Source organism: Hermetia illucens, chromosome 3 (assembly GCF_905115235.1).
Source record: "Hermetia illucens chromosome 3, iHerIll2.2.curated.20191125, whole genome shotgun sequence".
Classification (NCBI taxonomy): domain Eukaryota; kingdom Metazoa; phylum Arthropoda; class Insecta; order Diptera; family Stratiomyidae; genus Hermetia; species Hermetia illucens.
Genome location: NC_051851.1, coordinates 47,461,257 through 47,482,613, shown reverse-complemented (window position 1 = coordinate 47,482,613; position 21,357 = coordinate 47,461,257). Strand labels below are relative to the sequence as shown.

At 39.5% G+C, this 21,357-nt stretch overlaps 1 protein-coding gene and 1 non-coding gene across 3 annotated transcripts in view; one reads left to right on the top strand and one right to left on the bottom strand.

The window, feature by feature from the left end:
- LOC119650768 (aminopeptidase N) overlaps nucleotides 1-15,957 on the top strand; it is a 221,229-nt gene extending 205,272 nt beyond the window's left edge. The window contains exons 13-15 of one of the 2 annotated variants that reach the window (XM_038053870.1): nucleotides 985-1,152; nucleotides 13,857-14,000; nucleotides 14,058-15,957. In XM_038053870.1, coding sequence (XP_037909798.1) covers nucleotides 985-1,152; nucleotides 13,857-14,000; nucleotides 14,058-14,313 — 568 coding nt within the window. In that variant the 3' untranslated portion in view covers nucleotides 14,314-15,957. The remainder of the gene's footprint in view (nucleotides 1-984; nucleotides 1,153-13,856; nucleotides 14,001-14,057) is intronic. The other variant, XM_038053871.1, reaches the window with a different exon arrangement.
- Nucleotides 10,032-10,103, bottom strand: Trnaq-uug. Its single transcript has one exon. It is a non-coding gene; the product is annotated as a tRNA-Gln (tRNA).
- Nucleotides 15,958-21,357: the final 5,400 nt, after the last annotated feature.

The following is a 21,357-nucleotide window of genomic DNA, read 5'->3' as shown; positions in this document are numbered from 1 at the left end:
GCAATGTCCTCCGTCCTGCCGGTCTCTGTGGTTCTGAGTGTTGGCCGACTATAAAAGACAATGAACGGCGTCTTGCGGTAACGGAGACGAAGATGTCGCGTTAGACTAGTGGCGTGACACGTTTTGATCACATCCGAAATGAGGATATCGTGAATCGTGGAAAAATTGCGAGAAAGGCGTCTTCGATGTTATGGTCAGGCAATTCGTGCTAACGAATAAGATTGGTCTGAACATCCAAGTCGATTGGTCGTTTACCATCGACTTGGCTGTTCAGGCAGACCGAAACAACTGTGGCTTGATACGCTGGATGGGTATTTAAAAGCCTCGAGATTGCACCCAGATCAGACATTCGATAGAGGTAAATGGGGAAACCGATCACGACGAGCCGGCTCCGCTTGTGACCGGGACAAAGGCTAAAGAAAAAGAAGAAGACCTCCAGGGGTAGATTAGGTGAAAAAGTTACCTTCTCTTTTAATATGTTTGGGAAGTCTGTTACCCACAGTTCCCATATGTTCTCCAAACCGATTTTAATAGTTTTAGTTTACACAAATGAATTTAATTGATGAGTAGAATTTTCTGGATATATATATAATTATTATGAAAAGATCCACATCAGAAATATTTACTCAGAAATTTGCGCTTAGATAAGTTTTGTTATTAGAGATCTTTTCTGTGACTTCGGCAATTGTTGGCTTTTGTTCCAATTTACTTTCACTCCACTAGATTTGCACATTTGTGTTCTTAGTCTTAGGTTTTGTTTTTTTAATTTAGTATATCGTGTTTCTGATAAAGTTATACTGGAGGTCTCAGAGAAATTTAATCTCTAGGCTACGTGGAAGTTTTGCTACTTCAATAAATCTGGTAAATCTAAGTTCTGAAAATTTCAGGTTGTAGTGTTTTAAATGCGCTGAATCATCTGTTTTGCGTGAAATTTGACTCACCAAGTTATTTTCAATCATATTGGTATTTTCGTCTTTCTTCCAGAATTAAACCCAACTTCAAACAGACCATATACTGCGTTGCACTTCGAGAAGGCTCCTTCCAGGAATGGTACTTTGCCTACAGTCGCTACAAGGACACAATGAGCGCTTCAGAGAAAGAGCAAATCCTCTCATCACTGGGCTGCACCATTAGACCGTGGTTGCTATCAAAGTAAGTAATAACCAACTAAATAACTTAACATCTGGAAACGTTCCAATTGTAGTCATGTAAGTAGGAATAAAGGTGCGTTGAATTAGAACATCGCAGTTAACTTGTTAATGCATTTTCCTCATCGGCCTGCATAGAATCTCCCATCGGGAGAGATCACGGAGGATTTAACAATGTGCCGGAACTCCTGATTGCTGTGATAGAGATAGATATCAACGAGGCGCGTCCTTTGAGTCACGAGTTTACTAGTCCGGTGTGTTGGTATTTTTTTCAATTTAGCCTGACTTGAGTTTTCGGAGAAATTCATATGATGTTCTCTATTTATTAGTACAGATTTTGCACCAAATTAAAGACACGTGGAAATTTCATTGATAACATGAGAGAGGCCAAAGTGTTCAAAAACACCGGATATGTACATCAACCTCTCAACTTTGTTTTGGGCTAGATCCCATATGCATTTGACTTCGTTTCTTTAGTACCAGGTTACACGCCTTTTCCCGTAAAGTAAATGCTCCAAAGCCTCATTCCCATTTCACTTTGTAGAGAGGAGTTTCTTATCCTTTCCTTTGGCAGTACATTCCAAGAGCTTGTCATTTGTGTTGGGACTTCTTGTCTTGTAGGCGGTTGGTTTCCTGAAGTCTCTCGATTTGCGGGATTTTAGGACTATATGTTGAGAGGTTGCCATCTAAGCTTCGGAATATAGAGACAGTTGGTTCTCTACGGTTCATCCTCATTTTATTCTCTCTATTCCAAACAAAGAACTTTCCCGCAACTCATTTCTACTTGATTTGTTTATCTTGTACTCTACAACGAGCAGCTCATGTGATGTGTTTTCTTTTAATAATATGTGCGCCACTTTTCCTTGTTTACAGATGTGCCCCACGGGTGAAGTGTTTGGAAGTATAATTTTGTTCCTTCTTTCGTTTGACTATTTTACAGAGTAATAGTTAGAAATAATAATATATTAGTTCATTTTCTGTAAACAAATAAGGTTTTCTATAAGGTACCCGTGCTTTAATATTCTTTCATTCATCTAGTCTTTTTTCCACCGATCATTAAACTTTACTTCTTCATTCAAGTTCGCCATTATTTCTTTTCTGGGTTCAAATTTTACCTTGGCTTGCTTCCATGTTCTAGTTGATTTAGTTGCCTTTGATCTAGCTTAACTTAACAAATAGCATATCAATGAAATTATTCTTTCTTCTATTTTTTCGTTATGTTTGATTCTGAGTTTGATTCTCCGACGCATCTAGCTTATTGACTGTAGGAGATCCTGCTGGCTAGGTTGAACTTTTCACATAAAATGCAAGAGTGGCGAACGCATTACTTCACAAGTTCAAGAATTAGTTCGAACGACATTTGCTTCGCTTCAATTTATTATTATTCTAAACATAGTGCTATCAGCCATGGTTTTGCTAGTGAATTCAGGGAAAATATCAGCAACGCATTTTTCTGAGTATCTGTCGAATTCCCAGCTTACCTTGAATAATCTTTTCCCTGATCTACCTCAAAGAAATGTGCTTTGCTCTTCGATGGAATTCGGGGCGTTGTACCCATCATTGCCTTATGGGTCTAAAGAGCTGAAATCATATCAAGATTGGTAATTCCCTGGAATAACGCAAATTATTTTTGGGGCACCCTTTCGCTGTTACAAACTCTCCGTTGCCGTTGTAGAACACATCGGCTGAACGTGAAATAGCTGCAGAATTCGTATCATTTTCTCACTTTCGTGATTATGAAATCCGGATTGTATGATATATAAAAAGTCTCTTGACTTGCAATGTTCTTTGTTGTTACACTTTTGAGTGATCTGGAAACAATAAGCGGTCTCTTCAGATTCTGCATACAAACATGCAAAGATCCTTTCTATATACTTCGAACGGAGTAAGATACATAAGTTCTTCTGCTGCCATGGGAAATATTACCCTAGTCGTTCGCATTTTCATCACATCTAGTTGTCAGCGACCCACTTCTAAACAATTGTTTTCGCTCCTGTTGTAAAAGTGTCAATGTCCTTGTCTCATTTTCTTTCAATGAAATCATGTATTAATCCATAACTCTCTCAATCATTGCATACCCTTCGAATCCGGATGGTTTTTAAGTTTTGTGTGAAACAAAACCTTATTAGAATCGAGACGGTGTCTGTCTTTTTTTTTTGTTGAGGAGGTGGAAATCTTCAAAAAGACACTGGTCTGGACACACCAGCGTGTGGGATTTTTACCCACTAAAACCACCCCCGACTCCCTCCCTGCCCCGCGGAACCACCATAAGGTATTACATCACGGGGCGGAGTCAGCTCACTCTAGCTTTGTCACCTTTCTTCTATACGCGGCGCACGTGACCGCGTTTTTCTCCTCTCCTCTGCTTTTCGCAGTTTATTTTGGATAGATGCGATCATGGAGTTTACCCCAATTCTCTTGATGTGCTAGCATTTTCGGCACCAGATTTTCTGGTACCAGCACCTCCCCTAGAGTCTCCTCTAGATTCCTCCTTTCTTCCACAAATCTCGGACAGTGGAAGAATACATGCTCTGGGTCCTCTGGGACTCCATTGCAATTTGGACAATTGGGTGAGGTCTCCAATTTAAACCTGTGAAGGTATTGAAGATATCCTCCGTGCCCCGTGAGAAACTGGGTGAGATTATAATTAATCTCACCGTGTCGTCTCTCCAACCACTCCTTGATGGCAGGAATGAGTCTGTGAGTCCACCGGCCCTTTCCCGAGCGTTCGCACCGCTCTTGCCATCTATTTATGGATCTCTCCCTTTCCGTCTTCCTCGTCCGCGATGAGGGAGAGGTTGGCTTTGCATTGTATATGTTCGCCATCTCATCTGCCAAGATGTCAATCGGCATCATTCCAGAGATGACGAATGCTGCATCATCTGAGACAGTCCTGAAGGCAGAGCATACCCTCAGGGCTGTCCTCCTGTAGACTGAACTCAGTTTGGTAGCGTTCCCTGACATCCACAACGCCTCCCTCCAAACTGGGGTTGCATAGAGCATGATCGAGGTCACTACCCTGGCTATAAGCAACCTAGAGGTATGCCGTGGCCCTCCAATGTTCGGCATCATCCTTGCCAGGGCCATACTTGCAGTGGATGATTTGTCGAGATGCTTTGCGACAACAACCAGCGCTATGTCGTCAGCGTAACCCACCACTGTGGCTTCCCCCGGGAGGGAAAGATTAAATACATCGTTGTACATGATGTTCCACAGTAGTGGGCCCAATACGGAGCCCTGCGGGACACCCGCGGAAACAACGTACTCCTGCGGTCCGTCATCGGTGTCATACCAGAGCCTCCTTTCAGTTAAATAACTATCAACGATAGCAGCGAGATAGGCGGGAATACCAACCTTCGCTAAAGATTTCCGTATTAGATTCCAATTGGCCGAATTGAATGCATTTTTCACATCCAGGGTTACTACCACGCAATATTTGCTGGTACTACCCTTTCCGTGAATTGCATCTTCGGCCAAGCCAGTAACCAATTTGATGGCATCAATAGTTGATCTGGCTTTACGGAACCCATACTGCCGATCCGAAAGGCCGCCTTGGCTCTCAACAAGCGGGAGTAATCTATTATAGATTACCTGCTCTAGCATTTTCCCCACTGTGTCCAGGAGACATATGGGTCGATATGACGACGGTTCACCTGAAGGTTTACCTGGTTTAGGCAGAAGTACCAACTTAGCCGCTTCCATACCACTGGAAATATCCCCTCGGACATGCACGCTTCGAACAACTCAGCGAACATGTCCGGTCTGGATTTCACGGCAAGCTTAAGGGCCTTATTCGGTACTCCGTCCAGGCCCGGCGCTTTGTTGTCTCCTATTCTATCGCAGATATCCAACAGCTCGTCTCTGGTGACTGGCGGAATTGCCGCCACATTCAGAGGTGGTTGGAATGTGTCGGTGCTCTCCTCTTGCTGGGGGAATAACCCCTGGATGATATTTAGCAAGAGGGTGGGGCACGTGATCTGCGGAGATGAATGGCCTCTGAATCGTCCCATCACGATTCTGTAGGCATTCCCCCACGGGTTTATGTTCGCTTCTGAGCAGAGCTCCTTAAAGCACTCCCTCTTGCTTCGCTGGATAGCGAGCTTGAGGTTTTTGCGGGCTGCCTTATAGGCGCTCTCTTTTTGTCCCTGTTCGACTCTACCTATCGCCCTCTGAGCCACTCTTCTGGCTCGGTGGCAGGCTGATCGAAGGCCGGTCAGTTCATCATTCCACCAGTAGTTTGGTCTTCTACTGGGGAATGAACACCTTCTAGGCATGGACGCGTCACACGCTTTGGCAATGCAGTGAGCCAGATGGACGGCTCTTTCCGTAGAGGTGCCTGCTTTATCAGGCTGCTCTAACCACACCTCTATGAAGGTCTCCTAATCCAAAGATTTTACAGACCAGCCTGAAATCTTTCTCGGTTTCGGGCATGATATAATAGCACTTTGGCCTGTGGCTCGACACATGTCTCAAAGAAGATTGCCTGGTGATCGCTGTGGGTGTAGCGTTCACTGACGCACCAGGACATACCACGCGCCAGCGAAGGGCTGACAAAGGTCAGATCTACAACCGAGCCTGACCCCCCTTTCTGGAAGGTGTTTACAGTACCTTCGTTAGCCAAAACTATGTCCATCTGCGCAAAAGCTTCTAATAAATTGCGACGGTGTCTGTCTGTCCGTCTGTTTGTCTGTCTGTCTGTCTGTCACACTCGATTTATTCGGAAACGGCTAGACCGATTGTCACGAAAATTGGTGAGAGTATGCAATCTGATGTTCCCTTTACATGCAGTCAGTGGCGCCATCTTGTGTTAAGTTTAAGGGGGGGGGGGGGGGGGGGGGGGGGGCTCCCCATACATGTGAATGGAGGGTGCAAATTTTTTTTCACAGAATGTAGCCATGTGCGGAATCAAATGAAAGGTCTCAATTAATACTTTTCGAAACTAGTTCGATATTTGATGTTAGGTGAAACATAGGGGAGTGAGGGCTCAAAATATGACCCCCAAAATGTGTAACAGGTTTCGTTCTCAGAACCTGTCCAACGGAAAAATCTGAAAAAAATCACAGTGGTGCATCTCTATAAAATTTAGGCGTCAAAATATATCCGGTTCCGATATCTGCACAAATAAAGTTAATAATAGTATATTTCCACATTTTAGAAATTTACCCGGCACAGAAAATCCAACTATTATTAATAAAGTTATAGAGGGTGAAACTTTACAATTTTTTGTGAATTTCGTGCACTCTACAACCTGCATGACGTCATCATCACATATCAATTCGTAGATATCACAACGAAATGAGTTCTTATGAATTGGGTCCCAGAGAATTATTTTGTTTTGTTTTAGTTTTTTAGTTATCTGCCAACCAGACATCTGTGTATGAAGGTATATAATATATGCGTGCTAATGAACTTTGCGGGTAGTGCCTAATTCAAATAGATATAAGAAGTAAATCGGAAATATGGGTACGATCAATTTATATACATGCTTGTATGTGTACAGTATTCGGAAATAGGCAGTTTGTTTGTTTAGGGTGAGCGTAATTTCTAGGACTGTAATATGTACGTATGTCTCGTAGTTTGGAAAAATATGAAGGATTATGTTGGATTCATGGCTATATACGGATAGAAAAATGCGCGTTGAAATTATTACTTAGTAATTCTTTAATTATGTAACCTTAGCTTAGTTTAGTACACATTTTGCTTTATACTCATTCTTGAAGATAAGCCCTTAGAGGAACCTCTTGTAACTTCTAATCATTTTTTTCATGAATGACTCGCTGAGTCGCAGATGTCAATTGACATGAGCTTTCTCCTAAATATGCTGCCGTTGTCATCTTGAGAATGCCACCTCTTATGGTGAGCCGCTTTAATTCCAAAGTTGGCCTCATCGGTTTGATATCAGCTCTGGAAAGTATCCAATCTTGCTCGCGGATTCTATCATATTCAGTAAATTTTGGATCGAAATTCGAAATTTTTACCAAGTCATAGCAAATAACATAGAAGAAGACGTCAAAACTGGTGGGGAGCACAACTGAAATTCTATTGAACCGATCATGCTGAAATTTCTACACAGTATTCTATACATTAGTAGTTCTCGAAACTGATGACGGCGAGGCGACCCCGCTTGTGAACGGGACAAAGGCTGAAGAAAAAGAAGAACTATTTCTCGTAAAAATCACGATTCAATATTTTTGTTTATTATTCTCTTATTTTTATTCTGGATTTTCAATGAACAATAGATGAGATTTTTGAAGATTTGTCTTAACTACTCTGCCATTTTATTATGTAAGGTTAAATTAAAATAGTAGTTTTGACGATAAAGGCAAACTGTTTGGTTTCAGACTATTACAAATGAACACGTGTTTCCCACCAACCAACTACTTGTTTCAAGGGAAGCCAGTTTGACCGTAAACAAAAAAACAAATACAAAAATTATTAAATTCATTAAATAATAATTTTCTATCAGAACTCAAAACTCAAGAGTTGACAATATATAAAAAGTGAAAGTAAATGTAGCTTTTTCAAAGCTACATTTACTTTCACTGCCACAAAAAAAATATCAAAAAAAGTTGAAATATGGGTCGTCGCCTAGAAAAATCTCCTTAAGTTGGGAAATTACAGATGAAGGATTAGTTCCACGTACTTTTTTGAAATTTTTTAGTGGGAAGAATTAATTGGAATTCGATCAAATTTGGACATTATATTAGTCATAGTTCCAACAACTTTTGAAAATCTTTTGGAATAATTTAAGTCAAAAATAATAAAGTTACGCGGCTTTAGTTCGCTGAAGATCGTAACTAAAGTTTTCCAACTATGGGATGCTTAGCGACACCAATTTTTATCTGAAACGAAAAAGGCTTTTATTTCATATTATTATTCACTTATTTTCTATGAATCTCAATGCATGTGAAAATAGTCAAAATGAAAAATTTTACAGTTGTTGAAAAAAAATGTTCAATTGTCTCCTTTTTCGTTAATTATGCAAAAAAAATACTTTTAAAAATATGTTATCATCGCAAATTGTTAAAATGATTCATGTTCTTGCTAATTATGTAAAGAATCATTATCGGGTACAGATTTGTATATTTATAAATACTTGGCATCAGTTCCTCCTACGAGTGCGTTTGTAATTGTTATAACTGTATTTTGTTTGGTATTAAGAGTAAGAAATATCTTCATATCTAAAACGGACTTTTTAGACATTTTTTTTCAAATTCGTGTTTTTTTTTTCAATTGATTTTTTTGACATTTGCGGGAATTCAAACGCAAAGTAATAATCCGATCTTTACGACAGTTGGAGGTATGAATCTTTAAAAATTTACCAAGAATATGAACCAACATTTTGGATGACATCATATTGTTAAGGGTGCGGTTTTTGCATAATTAGTGAAAAAAGGTGAAAATTGAAATTTTTTTACATCTGCCAAATTTTTGATTTGGATTATTTTCATCCGCATTGAGGTTGATTTCCTTAGAAAATAAGTTACTAATGTAAAATTAAAAGCTCTTTGGTTTGGTGGATATTAGGAAGTAACATCAATATTGGCTGATTCTTCCATTCTCCCAACTTTTGCCGATGATTTCGAGAATCCACCTTGGCTGGCAAACTAGCGTTTTGAGGCGCCGGCCTCTCAAAAAAAATATCATTGAATTTTTCGACATGCAATAAAAGATAGATCTAAATTTAACAAACATATCGAGAATAGTTTAATAAATCAATTTAAATTTTCTACCGACCGAAAAACAATTTCCCTGAACCGCTTGATTATCCTGACAGGAAATTCCATTTCCCTTTCATTTCAAAACTTTCTTCGGAATTCTGACGAAGCTCTAACTAGTGCCTTATTTCATAATTGATAATCTTGTATTATTCAAAGATTATAAAATTGTACGGCCTCGTAGAAAATTATTCCTGGACTCAAATCCATGCGCTTGTAGTTTTGATGTTGTAGCCATATTGCTCATAACTTCTCTGTCCTTTTTCTATTAAACTGGACCGCTTTACTGAATTTTTAACAATTCGCATTGCCTTTTCTTCGGCGAATGTTCGATTCGTTGACACCATATTTCTGAGAAGGTGGTACATTTTTTTCACTAGTCTCCAATCCTTTATTTTTATTTTTTTTAATTTGTGATTCTAACTTAAATATCTTTCTTTTTACTTTTATTCATTTTCGACGCATTTAAAATTATGTAAAAACTAATGATAATAACACTTTTGAAATAAAGTGAAAATGAATTTTTCTGTCATTTTTCCATAGTCGATTGATTATCTATTTGATTGACATCAATGGAATATTAGGAAATGAAACACACAATGTTAATCAGCTGTTTAAGGAAACGGCTTTTTCTGTCAGGGGAAAATTAAAATAAATTCCTGAAACTACTTGTGATATGTGGAGTCGTAAGCGCTTAAGAATCTACATATTTTCATTCATATTTAGCAAAGCATACTTGGTTAACTCTAACACACTTCAAGGCCCTGATCCAATATGGATTGTTGCGCTAACGATTATTATTATGCTTGGTTAAAGAGAGAGAGAAAAAGAAAGTGTTGAAAAATTTCCTGACCAATTTTCTGAAAGTCTGTAACCAGACTCTAAGTTCTATAACTTTGATTCCTCAAAAAATATGGCAATATATTTGTGACGTTTGCCGCAAGCAGAGCAAGAAAACCCGCCACAACTCTTCCCTTTTGCCCACAGCATTCATTGTCTCGGTGCCTGTAGTATTAATGCTACATAAAGTTTAACATATATAAATATGCATTCTGTGTTTCCTGCAGGACTACATCGATGTAGTGAGCATTAAGCAGCAAATGTGAAAAATTCTCACTTAATTATGCCATGGTGTTTTCAAGGGGGGATGACAAAAAAAAAGTGTAGGTCCCACCGAGATTTGAACTCGGATCGCTGGATTCAAAGTCCAGAGTGCTAACCATTACACCATGGAACCGATAAGGGCTTTCTTCGAAAGTGCTTTGGTGAATAGAGTGGTGCAGAAAATGCTTATTTTATGTTAATATTTTTGAAAAGTCTATTTATAATATATAACATTTTATAATTTATTGTATTAGGTGCTAGAACGTACAACTGCTACTAAAAAATTATAAATCTATATGTACACATTTTTAATATGGAAAATCACCCTAAATAATATGTATAGACTATTATTAAGTAGTTAGACAATTTTATCGATGGCTACACCCTATCAGATTCTGTTTTGCATTAGATATGAAAACTTTCTTCGCTTTTTTCTTTGTACAAGATGGCGTCAGTCATGCCCGGAATTTCAAAAATTAACTAAACCAAATTCGGATGCAGCCAAGTATTGTCATAGACTAAAACCATTTTGCATGAACATTTACCTCATTATTCAAGTTTTTACTTCAATTCCCGGTTGCAATTGATTCATTGATGGCGGTGTTCCATCTTTTTAATCCTCCATATGCAGAGAAAAACCTTCCACTTTGTCTTGGAAACAAAATAGGTTTTCGTGTTTGCATATCTCTTTCCGTTCCGTGCTATTCTACATAGATAACATAATGGTCACAATTAGTAGGTGAACAATTTGAAGAACAAGGACATCATTCTTGTTTAACCAGGGTATATCGCTTGATGAAATGATTGTATTGTCTGGACAGATAGCTTCATATACGTCAATGACGACTTCGTTCAGATTTCACCCCAAATGCCACCGCCAACCTATTCCTACTTGCGTTTTATAGGAGTCCCAATCTGTTCTCCTGAGATTCATTACAATTGTTTCTACTTCCGAGCTACCCTCAATATGGAGTCTGATTATTGTGTGATCCAATATAGAGAGATCATCCGATAGCCTCCAACTCTTGGCCAGCGTGTTCGCTAGAGCTATGGTTAATACCTCTTTTTTGGTGCCAGTCACGAATGTTGGCATATTCCCTACATTATATATTTCTAGTTTATTGCTAAAAATAAATTCAAGAGGGACTCACCTCTTCGATTGATGTAGCTGATAGACGTAGCAATCGCAGCCAAGGAGAAGAGGTAACGTCTTCCTCTCGCGGAACTTCGCCAATATAACGATTAATTTCGGTGGGATCTGAGTATCGGGACCTCGTCCTGGGAAGTACTTCGATAGCATCAAGACTCTCGATTCCCCCTCGTTCCCTCCCTCCCTTTCAATGAGACTTGGACAGCCACAAGGTCCTCGTTCAAGAACTTTGAAAGACATATATTTATAATAGGATTTAAAAATAATGCAAGCTTTTAGTGTTTTTGCAAGAGGAATACCGAATTACCTGCATGCTTCCCCCTTGCAGACCACGAATTTGCCACTGGCACTCACAGAGTTCTTGGGCTAGCATTATTCGAATGTTATACTTGGAAATTGCCTTTGTAATTATTACAATCATAGCTTTTGCATGGTGGAGGTTTACCTGGTCTATTTTAGTGCTGGCCATTGGCTCTATCAATGTTTGGAATTCCGTTCCCATGTCGGAGTATCTTGCTTCCCCTGCGACATCTTTAGTCGGTGCCTTTCAGCCACATGATCCTTCAGAATCTTGGAAACTCTCTGAAATATCATCGTCATAGCTATTGGCACCGCACTATCAAGTTTCTTGTAGAGCGCAAATGTCAATGACCCTCTTCCAAAGGGCTCTTGTGAATTCCTGTCTGTTTCAGTGAGGGTGCCAATATTAAGTGCGGAGACACTTATTTATCTCGTTCGGACTAATTTACTTACGTCCATGGATCAAGAATCGTTACCCATTTCTCGACATGAGCGGGGCCCGTTCTGCCGCGTCGACTGGAGTGAACGCCCTAGCATTTTTCCGAGGCTTTTTACTGAACCCGCAATCAATTTTGGTTTTTAACGACATTCCATGCGTTTTTTAGCCGGCTTATCGCGGAGCCTGTCACCAAAAGGGATCAGGTAGAATGAAAGATCGCTTTGAAAGATATCTTTCCTTTTTATTATCCTTGACTGATTGGAATTTTAAGTAGGTATCATCTGCTGGTCCAGGTGACCCGGAATCCACGTTTATGTAGCCCCCTTTTGATGCTCTGCGTCCGACCCGAGTAGGTTAATGTTATCCATTGCCTAGGTTCTGTGTTCACCTCCCTGAAGAGTGTTGAAAGTTGCTGCCGGCGTAGTTTCTTTTTGATCCGATTTTCGATGAGGTTCCTTTTGTATCCTTTTTTCTTGGCTGTTTCCAGGATGTAGTTCATTTCTTTATTTCTTCTGTCCTCATTGAACGGTGTTGTGACCATCCTGTGAATCATAAAGTTGTATGCCGCCATCTTATGGTGGAAATCGTGGTTTGAAGTGTATATGATGGTTCGTTGTGTCTGGATCGGTTTCCTGTAGATGTCGAATTCAAAATCCCCTCTTTTCCAGATTATTTTTAAATATATTTCCCGTTCCCTTTCGATCTCCATGATGAAATCGATGTTCTCGAGGATTGTTTCCGCTTCTTCCCTTTTGATGATTGCTAATACATCATCCTCGTATCTAATTCAATATCTCGGGAGTGCCCCAGCTTCCTCGAGTTCATTCTCCAGGTTCTTCATAAATACCTCGCATAGTAGCGGTGAAAGGAGTGTTGCCCGTTGCTGCCCCGGAGGTTGTTTTATAAAATTTATTCCTGAATGTGAAGTAGGATTCACTCATGCACGTGAAGTCCAGTTTCTTATACAGTTTAGCCTTCTTCCTCCATTCGGATGAGTTTTCGTGCGTCGTGATCCATTCCTCGTACAAGTGTGAAGCTTCTTTCATTGGTACGCTTGGGAACAGCGCTTTTATGTCGAAGAATACTAATATTTCATTACTTTGTATCCCCTCGGCCTCATTGAGTCTGGCAATGACTTCTCTGTCGTTTCCCACTACTCGCTTTACTATTTTTTAGCCTAGCATTTTGACTTCTTCCAAGAGCTACTTCGTAATATTTTGGATCGATGAATTTGTTGCTGTGATTATGTCTCTGGCTTCGTTACTTTCTTTATGTATTTTGAGGAGGCATTCAATTCTGAGCAGAGATGAGTTAGGCATTATCAATTCGGCTTCTTAATAATGGATTTGCATTCAGCCAGAGCCACTCTTTTAGCGGAGTCTGGCAGAGGGTCCTTCCGGATGACGTGAAATTTGTGTCTTTGAGCGCCTTTAATTTCTTTCCCAGTATGCTCCCCTTTCTGGCCTTTTCGCAGGTGTAGGCCCTATTGATTTTCTCCCGAAGACCGGTCATGTCGTCCTTTTTCCCATGGAAGTTCTTGCTGATTTTTAAGTGTATTATGTTCTAGCCTCGTGTAAAATGACTTAATGCTTTGTGTTAGGGCCATCCTTTCCATCTTCTTTCTTTGGAGTTTGGCGTTGGGCAGGGCTGATGAAAAGCAATCTTCCTTCGGCTAACAAACTACCTCCTAATTCAAACCAAGATCAGGTAGGATTTAGCATAGTACAGTAACCCCAAATGTGCCTTATCTCTTTCCTTGATCTCAGCAATTTATTTTTGTCTTACTGAGGATAGTACGTTTCCCCAGACGGGACTGAAACTTGCGTGGAGGCTATCTGGGCTTGAAACTTGGGTGCTATGTCCATAAACCCTTAACACTAATGTTTATCTGAAGTATAATAATAATAATAATGTTATAGAATATTTGATTTCAATTTAATTTATATGAAATTCCTAGTAACAACCTTCTTTAATCCCTTTATCATTTATTATTATAGATATCTGAACATGACCATTGATCCAGAGTCTGGAATTCGTAAACAAGACGGAGCCCGAGCATTTTTAGCGGTTGCAAGAAACAGCATTGGATACGAGATAGCATTCGACTTTCTAATGACAAACATAAAGGAAATTAGTGAATAGTAAGTATTCTCCTGAATATCTGACTAGACATATATTAAATCTTTGTTTACACTTAGTTTCGGTGATGGTTTCTCGACGTTATCAAAGATGGTTGATGCTTTAACAACATTCATGAATAAGGAGTACCACCGAGAACAATTCGAAAAGTTTGCGTTAAAAGCAAGGAAACTAGGCTTAGGTGCCATCGAACGCTCGATATTTTTAGCAAACGAACAAGTGAAGAATAATATATATTGGCGGTCACGTTCCTATTACAGTCTTAAGGGATTCTTAGAAGACTTCATAAATGAGTTCCATGTTAATCTTTATTAAATCACTAAAGAGTTAGTTTTAAAGAGAATCCACCCACTATTCATTATTACGAAAGCATTAGACATTAAAAGAAAGGAAAAGTGTACTACATTTGCAATGTTGCCATTAATAATATTTTTTTAAAAGTTTTAGTGTAGTTTTTTGCTCATCCGGTTTAGAAATTTAAAAAAGAAAACAATTTAATTTCATATATGATATTATTTCACATGTCCTGCGAACCAGAAAGGGATTTTCGAACTGCCACACAACCAAGTTAACAATGAAACTGCCAGATTTCCCTTTCTACAGAAACTGTTCACCCTTACATATCTGCAGCGCACAAACAAAAATAAAGATAAATAGCTTCAGAGAAAAATGGGAAAACCTCCGAAAGAAATCTTCAAGATAAATCCTGATTATCATTGTTTTGTTTTAATTGTTTATTATTCTGAATCATTGCAAGTGTAGTATCAGTGACCGACGAAAACGAATAGGTTTTATCAACTGCATAGTTATTTACCATTTCTACAGCGACATATATACGTCTACCAGTATCTTTATTACATGTTGGATATAAGTTGTAAAAAATAATATTTGATAATCTTGATTTTAAAATACATTGTATAATATTTATATATGTAAACGGTTATACAATTGAAATGAATGAAAACGATGAAAGGCTGTATTATGTATGATTTTATTTATATGTATGAATTATTATTTCCATTAAAATTGTTTCAGTTCATCCAGAAATACAACATTAATATCCGTTTGTATTCGTGTTTCCTTGCTTAAAGCAATTTTGTAATGGTGTTTCCTTTTATTCTGAAAAGAAGAAAATGAGATTGACACAAAAGAAAAAGTAACGTAAGAGTGCCTCCCGTAATGACGAGTAACTGAAGTGCAAGCCAAATTTTCACGATTTTTTGCTTTTTAAACTTTTAATATTCCATTTAACAGAGCTTATTCACATATGTGTAAAATAAATTTATTTAAATTAGGTTAGCATCTAAGCGTTTTAATTGTCTAATGTTTGTGCAAAATGCAAACATCTGTAATTTTACCGCGAGGTCGACACTGAAACGATTGAAGAAATGTTATGCAATATCAAAGGAGCATGAACGCAAATTGGAATATTCTTAAGAACTAGTTCCTCTGGAGGGTAAAAATGCAGATGTTTGGGGATTTTGAAGTTCTCATGTACATTTACATATATATTTGTATCAATGTTAAAATTACACGCTTATAGTGATATTTACACAGTATCTTAGTGTTAAAGTAATTGTCCTATTTGAAACTAAAAGCCACTGAGTAAAGTATAGAATTCATTTTAAATATAATAACGTCCTGACGCCAAAGGTCAGAGTAAATAGGAATATTGATAGTAGCATATACAATATTTGATCAGTTTTTCAGCTTTTATATAACAATGCAATTAAACACATATACATACTTAAAGTAATACTATTCAAGTGCATTATGCATTAGCCTTTAACCTTTGCTATTGTACTATAGCTTTTGCATCCGAATTATGAACCATAAAGTGCTTATAATAGGTGTATAGATTTTATTATGAAAAAATGCAAATGTTATCATTTATTTTAACCAGAGATCATTTATGTGTATATTAGTTTTTAATAAAATGAATCATATTTTACTTACCCACACACGTTTTTTCTCATCGATACTTTAATACACCGCAGTTAACTTTTAATTCTATAAAATTTTTTGGGGGTCAACAGGTAGTATAGGTCCCAGAACAAGAATGAGAGCAAGTCTCCCACGCCTAAAAACGGCACAAACTGTGCTAATTGGTACTCCAGGCTAGGGAACGCTACCCAGAAAAAATACTGGCACAACGACGAACCCGGCATGTAAAAAGCATTTGCGCATTTTCTTATGGAGCTTGCGACCTGTTTTCAGAATTCCACCTACCTAATATCCTATCAAATTTAACGCTGATGTCACCTTATTGCAAGAAATACTGAGACAAGTTTCCCGGAGAAGAGCAGCTATACCATATATTATGGCGACCATCCAGTAAATGATGTGAAAAATGAACCCTGCTGTTATCTGCTTTGAAGACACAAATAAACAGCTGTGCAATCTGCGCTTGCGAGGCGGTTTTTAAAATTTTACCATTTGCAAGCTACATTTGCGTTTAAACATATCAAATTAACGATCTTGCAAATAAAATTAACGCTTTAAAAAATCAAATCAACTCTTTAGACAAATAAAAATAACGCTTCAAAAAACGAAAATATATAATAATATCTTATTTATGTTTCAAAAGAATTTAACTATATTTAAAGACAATGGGTGACTATGTGAATGTAGTGATATAGTCAATGGTCATAAGACTATTCTGAGTGGCCGGAGACGATCAAGAGGGGAAAGCTATCCCAAAATCTAAAATGTTGGTGAAATTGACTGCGAAGGTCCGACCAATAATATTTTAGCTCCACTGAAGTGTTCCGTCGACATGCGCTTGTTTGTCTCTTTGCTAGTCAATGCGGAATGTGGGAGTGTCACTTGTCATCTGACGAAAATTCGCATGTCCTTATATCGATGCGTGAGTCCACACCGCAACCTGAAAATAAACAAGCATGGAAATTCGAGCGAACCTAACGCAAGTAAACACACGAGCAAAAACTGGAAATTAAGATAAATAACGGCTTGACGGCCGTGAAACTCCGGACCCAAAAGAAATCCCACGACAGCAGATAACATCATCAATCGATGTTTCTCTTGCTTAAGACGTCCAAGAAGCGCGGGCTTTGGAAATCCGATCCTGCCTTCGCATCCTTTGACAATAATATTGGAGGATATCAAATATTTAGCCCCGATTCATTTCATTATAATACGGAACTGAGGCAGAAGGGCCAAATACCAAACAAAGAACAATAATTTCCAAGAAATATACTGCAAACGGCATTGCAAAACCCACAGTTACTTTACAGCAGAAGCATAATCGCTTTCCAACAGCAGCAGCACTTTATGCTGCGACAATAACAAACTGCTTTACAACAACAACATCGACAATATTAGCAGCAACTATCGCAACACATTCAGCAGCACCACCCACAATTGCACCAAGCAATTCAGCAACGACATCAGCAGATACCAAACCCACAAGTAGAAAAAGTTGTCCAGTGAAGAGTTTCATTGAGGAAGCCGCTACTTCAAGGGCCCAGGGAGAAGTTTTAGTAAAGCAAGTTATCGAACATCATTCGCATGTTATCTACATAGACGACATTAAGGCTGAAGAAGCTACTGAGCTACTCAAAAAAAAAAGAACAGCTGGTGGAGGGCATCGACATTTGAGAACAAGCCAACATTCCACACATATGTTGTACTATTCTGAGTATCTTTATTAAGTTGTTAGTTCAGACGTTGAGGTGTGCTGTCTGACATCACCCCATTTTGTTTTGTGTTAATAACATCCGTTGGGTTGGTTTGAGTTTGTGTGTTCCATTTAAAGTTGTTTGCTCCTTGTAATTGTTTTAGCCTTATTGTTTTTATTCCGCTCCAACGCCCCACTCAAGTTTTTCTGAGTAAAGTATGTCGCGAAAAAATAAGGAGGCAGCGGTAACTTCCGCCAACGTTACCGCCGTTTCGGTTAAGATGCTACCGTTTTGGTAATTAAAATTTAATTTAAAATTTAAAAATGCTTTAGTCTGCTGGACGAGGAATCAGTCACGCTCGTCGTTGACTTGCTGAGCGAGTGCTCCTACGCCATTAAGTGAAACAGCTAAGCTGAATCACTTGCTGACGGGTCTGATGCTTGGTAACCACACCCCCAGTCAGCTGCTTTGGGAAAATAAGCAGGGATCACGGCCTTACAGTGTGCGACCCCCGTAGTAGGCGTAATTATCTGGTAAACTAATGCATGGAAGTCTCGGTCCTCCCGGTCTCCAAACCCAACAAACTATTTTCTCAGTAGCTGAAATTAGCAGCAGCCAACTCCACGCTCATCGAAACTTACGGCTACAGGCAACTAGACGTGAGTCTTGGCTTGCGTAGGACCTTTTCGTAGCACTTTATTTTTGCTGGCATCAGTCTCCCCATATTAGGTGCAGACTTCCTGTGCCACTATGGGCTGCTCGTAGATATGTAGCATAGGTCCCGGCTTGACCCCACAACCTCTCTTCGGTCGTTAGGGAAAATTTCAACCTGCTTTAACAAAAACACTCTTTCTATCATTTTTGAGGACGTTGCCGATCCATACATTCGCGGGCTCTTGCAAAAATATCGCAACATTACGACCGAATGTAGTCTCTCTCAGCCAGTTAAGCATCATGTCCAGCACTACATCTGCGCTACTGGTTCCCCAGTCTTCTCGAAAGTGCTTCCTCTACCACTCCAGAAGCGCCTGTTGCGTGGAAAGAATTTGAACAACTACTTAAGCAAGGTATATGCAGACCTTCTAACAGCAGGTGTTCATCTCCACTCCATTTAGTCTCCAAGTCCAAAGGCAAATGACGACTTTGTGAAGATTATAGACGCTTGAATACTCAGACGATTTCTGACCAGGACCCCATTCCACTCATCCAAGACTTTGCGCATTATTTGGCAAACTGTCTTATTTTCTTGACCATGGAACTCGCTAAGGCTTTCCATCAACTCCTTGCGGTTCCCGAAGATATTCCAAAGACAGCAATTTGCATACTTTTGGACACTTGAAAATGGCTTAATTCTCAACGTTGACAATTGCAAAATTCTCAAGCAGGCCGGTGGAATTTCTAAACCATTCCTTCACCCCTGACGCATTCACCCCAACCCAGACAAGGTGCAATCGATCGCGAGCTTCTCGCTGCCAAAGGTGGCTCTTAGAAGGTTCTTGGGCGTGGTAAACTTCTACTGTCATTTCCTGCCTAAAGCCGCTCACCACCAAGCATTACTTAACGCCTTCCTGTCTGGTCCTAAGACCAAGGATTCGCGAGTGGTTGTGTGATTTCCAGAATTCGTCCAAGTGTTTGACACCACAAAACAACAGCTGGTAGACGCTGCTCTTTCTGCATTCGCTCAATAAGATGCACCTCTAGCAGTGTTCGTTGATGACTCAGACACAGGAGTAGGCACTGCTCTTCACCAAAGGGCAAAGCTGGCAGCTGTTGGGTTTCTTCTCAAAACAGTCGAATCTCGCGCAACGGAATTACAACGTGAATTATTAGCCGCTTATCTAAGTATCAGGCATATCTGATATTCCCTTGAAGGTAAGCGTTATTCACGGACGATAAGCCTTTTACCTTAGGGAAAATCCTGACAAAGCGTCTCCTCGTCAACTTCGGCACTTAGCCTATATCAGCCAGTTCACATCAGACATTCAACATGCGTCCAGTAAAGATATCTAAACCGCTGACGCTTTGTCCCGGATCTCCGAGATCAACATCCCAACGATCTCGCGCATCCTGGCAGTCAGACACCGAATCGGCTAGTCTCCAGCACGTATTTCCAGCCGTCCATGCAGAAGGACGTGAATTCTTGAACCAAAGTGCATGGCATGTCAATGTAAAGTTACTAAACATGCTAGGAAGGAAGTAGATGCATTCCCTAAGTCGACAAGACTCTTCAACACTATACACCTCGCTCTTTGCGAAACTCGCACGGCTAAAATATTGCCTCACGATCATTGATTGCTTTACACGGTGGCCTGAGTCATTACCTCTGAAGGACATAGCAGCGCAGTCATGTGCTGAGGCCCTCTGTCGAGAGGGGATTCCGCGCTTTGGTGTTCCCGTCGTCATTATCACGGACCGGGGAATGCAGTTTGAGCGGCCCTGGGCTTCAAACGTCAGCGGACAACTGTATATCATCCACAGTCCAATGGGATGCTAAAACGTTGGTGTCGGACGCTGAATGCAGCCATTATGGCGGGCGACGGGCCGCCCTTGTCACAGGGCTTACCTTTCGTTTTGCTTGGCTTTCGTATAGCCGTCCGTGAAGAGTTTGCTGCCGAGAGGAGAACCTTCGACTCCCTGGCGACAAACCCCTCAAAGACCGTTTTTGAACAGAAAAAAACTGTTTGAAATTACCAGCATTTTAAATTTCAACCAAATGCAGACGCACTGAAAAGCCCGCGCCATGTTGTATAACGTCATAAGCCGTGCCAAGATACTTCAGAAGACCGGCAACTGGCAGTTACTCATAAAAATATAAGTGTCAAATTAATTTCACGTGTGAATTATCGAAGAGGACAGTGAAATAGTGTTTCGTGCCTTGTTGCACAAATAACTCCACAAAAACCCCGCTCAAAGCATTTAGCTGTTCCGAAAGGAGATACTCGGAAGAAGAGGATCGCCATCGTCCGACGAAATCCGGTTTCTTTGCTGTCATTATATAATATTGTTATTTTGTGCATATTGTGTTGTCGTTTTTGTTAACGCGAGTTAACATTCCATAAACAATTTTAATAATGTGTGACGCGGCAGGATTCGCGGCTTTCGAAATTTATTTCGAATGTTGCGAATACCAGCGGACGGATGACGTCACCGGCGCTCTTCACTCAGTTTAGAGCTCACCACAGGAGTAGAGAGCAGGCGGTGGAAGAGTGCCATTAGTAGGCGGCGAAGGATAGAAAAATAATTGAAGTTTTTAGCTTGTCTCTCGTTTTCTCTTTTATCGTTTTTCAATTTAAATTTTAATTGGATTAGATAATTTTTAATTATAAAAAATAAGAGAGTAAAAAAAAGGGAATGTAAAAGTGAACATCGTTTGTTACAAGAAAACATTTCTTAATACATAATATATATAACGAATATCGTGTTTATGTATAAATGGATGAACAATACATAGAGCCACAAAGGATACTTACATCGTTAAAGGAGAACATTGCGAATCTCATCTAAGCGAAGGACTTTCTCTGAATGTGCAACTTATGGGTGAAAAGAGTCTGTCACGTGATATCCCAAGTCGTCTCGCGCGAAAACAAGTATTAATAACTTCAAAAAATGTATGACTGAATTTTAGAATTAGCATTTTGTGTTACTATTATTCATTTTCCATGTTGCAGTTGAAAGAAGATGTTGAGAATTTTATGCTGATCCTACTTGCAAGACCCCAGAA